General features: G+C 34.7%; 1 protein-coding gene across 2 annotated transcripts in view; it reads left to right on the top strand.

Moving 5' to 3' along the window:
- The window catches only part of LOC121378889 (cGMP-dependent protein kinase 1-like), a 197,613-nt gene that overhangs the window by 111,251 nt on the left and 76,362 nt on the right, over positions 1 to 10,000 (top strand). For both annotated transcript variants that reach the window (XM_041507247.1, XM_041507245.1), the window contains exon 3: positions 6,317 to 6,483. In XM_041507247.1, the coding sequence (XP_041363181.1) occupies positions 6,317 to 6,483 (167 nt within the window). The remainder of the gene's footprint in view (positions 1 to 6,316; positions 6,484 to 10,000) is intronic.

Genomic DNA, 10,000 nt, shown 5'->3' with positions numbered 1-10,000 from the left:
GTGCATTTAATTTTATATTTCAAATTATGCACTACAATGTTTTGTACATTTTTGCAATTATATTTTCAGTTAATATACAGGTCAGGTCATAGGGTTTTATGTGCACATTCAGTACAAGCTGTTACAGTGCATGCCTGTCCTGGGTGCAAGTGCTGGCTTTGCCGGCTCCTCCATCCAGGAAAGGAAGTTAATATACATGCACAAACCATATTTATACAATGAAAAGCCAATACAAAGTGTTGAAAATCAACTGTATAGCTTTTACTAAAAATAATTGACAATAAACTGTTATCTCTAGCTATCTGTGTACCTGATGGAGTATATCTCCTGAGCAATCTTCATATTGGCAGTTTGTGTTTTTTGGCAAACGGAAACATAGGGACATTATTTTTTCTTATTTAAAAAATGGAGTTCTATTTTTAAAACAAGACACTACATGTATATTTTTGCTAATAAGAAAAGTATCTAGTTGAATTCTGGATACTTTGTTAAAGTCTTAAATCAAGACTTTTAAAATGTATAAGCTAGGATAATTGTAAATGTGTATTTATTTAGCCTACCTTTGGTCAGACATTTTCAAAAATGGCTGGGCTGATTGAAACATCAATAGTTTGGCCTATAAGTATGCAGCAGTTTGGAATTAAGTATGTAACATTTTATAATTTAAGTAGGCAGCAATTTGGTATAAATAGGCAGCAGTTGACACATGTGGGCAGCAGTTTGGTATTGAATATGTAGCATAAATAGGCAGCAGTTGACACATGTGGGCAGCAGTTTGGTATTAAATATGTAGCATTATAAATAGGCAGCAGTTGACATGTGGGAAGCAGTTTGGTATTAAATATGTAGCATTATAAATAGGCAGCAGTTGACACGTGGGAAGCAGTTTGGTTTGGTATAAATAGGCAGCATATGTAGCAGTTTTATTAAATGTAGGCAGCAGTTGACACATGTGGGCAGCAGTTTGGTATTAAATATGTAGCATTATAAATAGGCAGCAGTTGACACGTGGGCAGCAGTTTGGTATTAAATATGTAGCATTATAAATAGGCAGCAGTTGACACATGTGGGCAGCAGTTTGGTATTAAATATGTAGCATTATAAATAGGCAGCAGTTGACACGTGGGAAGCAGTTTGGTATTAAATATGTAGCATTATAAATAGGCAGCAGTTGACACATGTGGGCAGCAGTTTGGTATTAAATATGTAGCATTATAAATAGGCAGCAGTTGACACGTGGGAAGCAGTTTGGTATTAAATATGTAGCATTATAAATAGGCAGCAGTTGACACATGTGGGCAGCAGTTTGGTATTAAATATGTAGCATTATAAATAGGCAGCAGTTGACACGTGGGAAGCAGTTTGGTATTAAATATGTAGCTTTATAAATAGGCAGCAGTTGACACATGTGGGCAGCAGTTTGGTATTACATATGTAGCATTATAAATAGGCAGCAGTTGACACGTGGGAAGCAGTTTGGTATTAAATATGTAGCATTATAAATAGGCAGCAGTTGACACGTGGGAAGCAGTTTGGTATTAAATATGTAGCATTATAAATAGGCAGCAGTTGACACGTGGGAAGCAGTTTGGTATTAAATATGTAGCATTATAAATAGGCAGCAGTTGACACGTGGGAAGCAGTTTGGTATTAAATATGTAGCATTATAAATAGGCAGCAGTTGACACGTGGGAAGCAGTTTGGTATTAAATATGTAGCATTATAAATAGGCAGCAGTTGACACGTGGGAAGCAGTTTGGTATTAAATATGTAGCATTATAAATAGGCAGCAGTTGACACGTGGGAAGCAGTTTGGTATTAAATATGTAGCATTATAAATAGGCAGCAGTTGACACACGTGGGAAGCAGTTTGGTATTAAATATGTAGCATTATAAATAGGCAGCAGTTGACACGTGGGAAGCAGTTTGGTATTAAATATGTAGCTTAAAGGGACATTCCTGAGTTTGCTGCATTGTAAAATGTTTTCGACTAATAAAATATTTCTACGCTTAAACTTACATATTAAATATATTTTCTTGTTTAGAATATCAGTGTCTCTATATTCAATGTGTTTCTGGTTGTCTTAATATTTTTAAGAAGCCCAAACTGGATTTTGTCTTTAAATAATTTCGTACATACGAAAAAATTATATTTTTGGAAATAAAATGAAATTTAGCCTAGTACAAATATTACAATGATTAGAAACATGTTTAATATACAGCCACTAATATTCTATGCAGAAAAATATATTTGATATATAATTACAATTGTTAAAAAATCTTTGTTAGTCGATAACATCTTGAAACGAGCAGCAAACACAGGAATGTCCCTTTAAATAGCAAGCAGTTAACACATATGCAGAAGTTCGGTATTAAGTACATGTATGTAGCATAAATAGGCAGAAGTTCGGTATTAAGTACATGTATGTAGCATAAATAGGCAGAAGTTCGGTATTAAGTACATGTATGTAGCATAAATAGGCAGAAGTTCGGTATTAAGTACATGTATGTAGCATAAATAGGCAGAAGTTCGGTATTAAGTACATGTATGTAGCATAAATAGGCAGAAGTTCGGTATTAAGTACATGTATGTAGCATAAATAGGCAGAAGTTCGGTATTAAGTACATGTATGTAGTATAAATAGGCAGAAGTTCGGTATTAAGTACATGTATGTAGCATAAATAGGCAGAAGTTCGGTATTAAGTACATGTATGTAGCATAAATAGGCAGAAGTTGACACAATGTAAACAACATTTTGGTATTAAATATGTAACATAAATAGACGGCGGTTAACATGTTGACAGCAGTTTGGCATTAAATATGTATCATTATAAATAAGCAGCAGTTGACACATGTGGGCAGCAGTTTGGTATGAAATTTGCAGCTGTTTGGAAAAGATGGAAGCCAATTTAGTGTAAACAGGTTGCGGTTTGACAAATGTACTCTGCATTTAGAACCAAGTCTTAGTGTGTCTGGCATATATAATGGTTCTCTTTGGTCTGTGATTTATCATGTATCATGTTTAACCAAAAAACTTTTTTTAAGGCAGGCTTGTAATCACTTGTTAACTTGAGAAAGAAAACCATCAACACAAGAATATAATTCAGAAACACCATGCACTACCACACAATTATATTGAATGTTTTTTTAAATGTGCTTGCTGGAAATGGTTGATTAGGCAATAGGTCAGATGACATTAGTGACAGGAAATCCACTCACATACTCTCTGTGGATGAACTTGATATCTTTCTTTCCTCTCTTTCATTGCTTATATATAACTGTATTTACGCATCTGTCAGTAAAGAGTTTTTTGATGTGACCTTTAAGAGAAATTCGAATGACACAGACTTCTTTGTTGCTTTGTATAATACTTTGAAAGATTTCCGATGACTGTCAACTGTATCCATTTTTTATTTTTTATTTTATTTTTTTATTTTTAAGAACTTAAGGGAAAAACAAATATGCTAGCTATATGTTATTGACAAAATTGCAGGTATTGAGTTTTTCTAGTTCATAAAAAATGTATCTTGATGACAATTTTTTGTATCAGTCCTGATATCAAAAGATCACCAGTAATGAAGCAGTCATGCCAAGATATTTTGGGGTTTTCTGAAAAGAGTTAATTAATTTTTCTGCTGCTTCAAATTACCATAATTTTTTTTTTTAAATACCCTCCCAACCCCTAGACAACACTCTCAAATGCAAAATACCTAAAACAAACCCTCTCCCTCCCCAACCCCCCCCCCCCAACAGAATTGAAGCTTGATTACGTCTGTCTCTGCCTGAGGTACAGTTACATGTAGTACGTGGCAAAATTGATCCCCTTCAGTGGACCAGTTGGGTGATTTCCCATTCCAACCAGTGCTTCATAACATAGAATGTATTATTTGAATGTGTATGTTGAAAGATTGTATTTAAGACTGTGTTGCTAAATGAGAAAAGTACCCACCTAATTAACTGATCATAGTATATGATTTTTCCCATGAGGCTGGAAGTAGCTTGGTGTTGGAATAGTCACAGGATCGATTGGCGTTGACAGACTAGTTTCTTCTCATCACGTCTGGCCATAAAACATAAAATATCCCTTAGTAGTAGCCTTAGTGTCTGTCTGTAAGTCTTTCTCTTTTTCTCTTTCTCTCTCTGTCTATTTCCTCTCTTCCCCCCCCCCCGGGTGAGGTATTGTTGCACATACAAAATTGTTACACTGTATATTAAAAATGCACTTGTTTTAATTAAAATATACATGTATGTATGAAAAGTAGAAATATATATTATTGCCCATATGATTAAAAATATCTTGGTACATATCAAAGTGATACGTCCCACTAGAATGCCGATTACAACCATACAGGAACGTCAACCAAATGAGTTGCAGTTATGTATAATTTAAGATCAATTATGGGTAATAAATAGTAGAGCTGGGTGGTATTGAAATTTCAGGTTCGGTATCAGTATTTTGGACCCCTGCACGTGCTGTTACCTCACCATGGTGCAGGGGTGTAACATTCTCTTTGAGAATGGCCAATACAGCACAAATCCCCTTGTTTTCTTTGAGATAAAATTGAAATTTTTAGTAAAAGTCAGTATCTATCTGTGATATTTGTGTTTTAGCGCAGTTCTTTGCACTGTTTTTAGTCTTGAATTTTTATATTGTTGTTGATCGTCACTTTATTTCTTTGCATTACCATAGTTTGACACCCAGTAGCCGATGTATTTTTCGTGCTGGGGTGTCGTTAAGCATGCATTCATTTATTCATTCATTCATTCATTCATTCAGTATTTTGGGGGTGTTTGACCTCGGTATCGGTTTGGTATTCGATATTGTCACATGCAATACTGATATCGAGCAGTATTTTCGGTATACTCTGCTTTAAATGCATGCCTTAGTAAGGCTCACCCCCTAATTTCAAATACTTTCCATTAACACAAAATGCATGTACATGTTTTTCTGTCAATTCTGAAGAAGAATGTCCATCCACTCTTTTTTTCAGTCATTTTGCATTCATCAGATATATTGTTAGTGTTTTACTAAATGGCAGGAAACATTAAATGTTTTCAATACCGAAATTGTGGAAACATTAAATGTTTTCAATACTGAAATTTTGGTAATTTGAGATTTGCTTGGTATGGTAATTCGGTATTGATATAATACCGATATCGAACAGTATATACAATATACCGCCCAGCTCTAATAAATAGGATATTAAACTCATGACAATTGAAAATTATTTCACTTGGAACATAAACATGGTATGAAATAAAAGCTTGTTTAATATCCAATAAATATACATGTAATTTACAAAAGTGACACATTTTAATCATCATGAAATTACAATAATGTGATGAACTTTATACCACAACAGTATAGCATAATAGTATGTGGGTTTTAATTAATTTATATATAACTAAAAGTTTGTATCATCAGACCTTAATTTTTCCACTTGAAAACAGCAGGAGAGCAGCTGTGCACATCTAAAAGATAGCCATCGACCATAAATAATAAAACAAACTTGAAGCATTAACCTCTTTCCAGGGGTGGGACATAGCCCAGTGGTAAATCGCTCGCTTGATGCTCAGTCATTCAGGACCAATCCCTGTCAGTGGGCCCATTGGGCTATTTCTCATTCCAGCCAGTGCACCACGACTTGTATATCAAAGGCTGTGGTATGTGCTATCCTGTCTATGGGATGGTGCATATAAAAGATCCCTTTAGACATCCAGTAGCCGATGATTAATAAATTAATGTACTCTAGTGGTGTCGTTAAACAAATCAAACTTTAACAATTTTTAACCTCTTTCCATGTTGGGCAAGTATCTTCTACTGCTTGCTCTTCAGGGAGAGGTCAGGGACCATTTTGTTTCCATAATTTTGATCAGTGAAAGTTGCCATCAGTTTGAAAATTGATAACAAAGTTCTACTGTTTGATGTTTTAGAATTGCATAGTGATCTCTGAAATGTGTATAATGAATTGTGATGTGACTCTGAACAAAATATACACCAGGAAGCCTATATCATTCATCGATTCATTTACAGACCTTGACATAAACAAAATTAAGGAGAGATTAATTGCTTCCCTAATTTAGATATGGGGATCCATTTTAGAACATTACCATATTGGTAACATATAAATTCACATGCTATGGGGAGCAAAAAATTACTGTCCTTGAACTAGTCTCAGGAAAGTGAGAGTGATAACTCCCCTCAAACACCATTTACAGCTTTGACATCCAACTGACCATGCTACTTACATGTAATTGTGGGGATGCCATTAACCATTGCTTAATTGAAACATTCCACTCCTCGGTTACTTTCAGAGCGAAGCAGCTTATTAAGGATGCAATACTGAACAATGACTTCCTCAAGAACTTGGATTCTACCCAAGTGCGCGAGATTGTGGATTGCATGTATGAGAAGAAAATCAAACAGGGACATTACATCATCAAGGAAGGCGAACAGGGCCAGCATCTCTATGTGTCGGCAGGTGAGAGCTTTCATTTCTTTCTGTAGCTTCGTCGGCTCATTTAGTTTCACAGGTGTGGTAAGTAAATGTAATAAAATACAAATATGATTATACATTGGACCAACATCTGTGTAAAAATACAAATATGATTATACATTAGACCAACATCTGTGTACAGATACAAATATGATTATATATTGGACCAACATCTGTATAAAGATACAAATATGATTATACATTGGACCAACATCTGTGTAAAGATACAAATATGATTATACATTGGACCAACATCTGTGTAAAGATACAAATATGATTATACATTTGACCAACATCTGTGTAAAAATACAAATATGGTTATACACTGGACCAACATCTGTATAAAAATACAAATATGATTATGCATTAGACCAACATCTGTGTACAGATACAAATATGATTATATAATAGACCAACATCTGTGTAAAAATACAAATATGATTACACAGTGGACCAGCATCTGTGTTCAGATACAAATATCATTACAGTGGACTAACATCTGTGTAAAGATACAAATATGATTACATAGTGGACCAACATCTGTGTACAGATACAAATATGATTACAGTGGACCAACATCTGTGTAAAGATACAAATATGATTACATAGTGGACCAACATCTGTGTAAAGATACAACTATGATTATACATTGGACTAACATCTGTGTAAAGATACAAATATGGTTATACACTGGACCAACATCTGTGTAAAGATACAAATATGATTATTCATTGGACTAACTACTGTGTACAGATACAAATATGATTATACATTGGACCAACAAGTGTGTAAACATACAAATATGGTTACACAGTGGACTAACTTCTGTGTACAGATACAAATATGATTATACACTGGACTAACATATGTGTACAGATACAAATATGATTACACAGTGGACTAACTTCTGTGTACAGATACAAATATGATTATACAGTGGACCAACAATATGATTACACATTGGACCGACATCTGTGTAAAGATACAAATATGATTACACAGTGGACCGACATCTGTGTAAAGATACAACTATGATTATACATTGGACCAACATCTGTATAAAGATACAACTATGATTATACATTGGACCAACATCTGTGTAAAGATACAAATATGATTACAGTGGACCAACATCTGTGTAAAGATACAAATATGATTATACATTGGACCAACATCTGTATAAAGATACAAATATGATTATACATTGGACTAACATCTGTGTAAAGATACAAATATAATTACACAGTGGACCAACATCTGTGTAAAGATACAACTATGATTATACATTGGACTAACTTCTGTGTACAGATACAAATATGATTATACATTGGACTAACTACTGTGTACAGATACAAATATGATTATACATTGGACCAACATCTGTGTAAAGATACAAATATGGTTACACAGTGGACTAACTTCTGTGTACAGATACAAATATGATTATACACTGGACTAACATCTGTGTACAGATACAAATATGATTACACAGTGGACTAACTTCTGTGTACAGATACAAATATGATTATACACTGGACTAACATCTGTGTACAGATACAAATATGATTACACAGTGGACTAACTTCTGTGTACACATACAAATATGATTATACATTGGACTAACATCGATGTAAAAATACAAATATGATTATACATTGGACCAACATATGTGTAAAGATACAAATATGATTATACATTGGACCGACATCTGTGTAAAGATACAAATATGATTATACAGTGGACCAACATCTGTGTAAAGATACAAATATGATTACACAGTGGACCAACATCTGTGTATATAAAAATACAAATATGATTATACATTGGACCGACATCTGTGTAAAGATACAAATATGATTATACAATGGACCGACATCTGTGTAAAGATACAAATATGATTACACACTGGAGCAACATCTGTGTAAAGATACAAATATGATTATACATTAGACCAACATCTGCGTAAAGATACAAATATGATTACACATTGGACCAACATCTGTGTAAAGATACAAATATGATTATACATTGGACCAACATCTGTGTAAAGATATAAATATGATTATACATTGGACCAACTTCTGTATACATGCAGATTCAAATATGATTACACATTGGACCAACATCTGTGTAAAGATACAAATATGATTATACATGTACAGTGGACCAGTGTATAAACTGGATTTCTATGCAAACTGCTATGTCTATGATCATTTAGTAACAGCAGTTTGGGAGAAAGCTGCCTAATCCAACACACTGTGTATATCAGCACATCTCATCAGTTGCCCATGAATCCAATTTAAACAGAATCCACTGTATATGGATTTCTGTGCAAACTGCTATGATCATTTAGTGACAGTAGTTTGGGACAAAGCTGCCTAATCCAGCATACAATGTATTTCAGCACATCTCATCAACGGAATCCAGTTTAAACAGAACACATTGTATAGCCCTGTCCGTTTTCTTTATTGCCACCCCTCTAAGAAAGAATACCAACCCAAGGCAATATTTTATTTTGGCCATGCAATCTATAAGAACTTCATTGAAAATGCAGGCAAATCAATCTTGCCTTCATGGTTACCATGAATCTTAAGAATTAACTGGCCTATATTAAAAAAAAAAAAAACCCACAAAAAACCTCAAGTAAAGTACAAAAATATTGATCCCGTTTTATATGGTATATATACATTCCACGTTTCTTTAGGGGTTTTCCCTGTCATATCGAGTAATCCTTAAACTATTAAGTAACCTATTATTTTGTTATTCATTTTATGTATTTATAATAAATGCTACAAAAAAAAAGGTTATGGAAAAGATGTTGCTAAAGAGAAGATGATTGTAATGAGTGGTTGCTTGGCATAAACAAGTTTTTAAGGCTGTCCCAAATGGAATTTGACAACTGATAGAAAGAGGAAATTTACTTTGAAATGAGATGTGATGGATAAAGACTCGATTGAGATCAGTCGGGCAGCTGGAGACCTAGTCTGCCTGATCGAGCGCAGAGAATGTGTGCTAATCTTGCAAACCCATTATACTTACTAACTCAATTCGTGCAAATTGCTTCCTGAACGCTCCTATTGAGAATCGTCTTCAAGAGCTGCACTTCATTTAGGACATAATTCTTCTGAGTGGTGCACTCATATCGCCACACTGCTGCCCTCTGGAGGCAGGAGCCAACATCAGCCCAAGCAGAGACTCTGTACTGCAGTGGGTGGAGGGGGAGGAAATGATTTAATGTGCATGGTGAGAGCAAGCTGTTGTAGTGTACACCTATCTTAATTGGGTGCACATTCTAGTGTGGGCCAGTTCCTTTGAATGATTTAATGTGCATGGTGAGAGCAAGCTGTTGTAGTGTACACCTATCTTAATTGGGTGCACATTCTAGTGTGGGCCAGTTCCTTTGAATGCAGGACACTTTGTCTTGCATTAACCAGCCTCAGTGGTATCACGGTAATTAAGCCTTCAGACATGGTTTGCAGCCCGGTATTGGCTCCCACCCAAA

The sequence above is a fragment of the Gigantopelta aegis genome, chromosome 8, assembly GCF_016097555.1.
Source record: "Gigantopelta aegis isolate Gae_Host chromosome 8, Gae_host_genome, whole genome shotgun sequence".
NCBI lineage: Eukaryota > Metazoa > Mollusca > Gastropoda > Neomphalida > Peltospiridae > Gigantopelta > Gigantopelta aegis.
The sequence above is the reverse complement of the archived record's forward strand: the minus strand, read 5'-3'. Positions and strand labels throughout refer to the sequence as shown.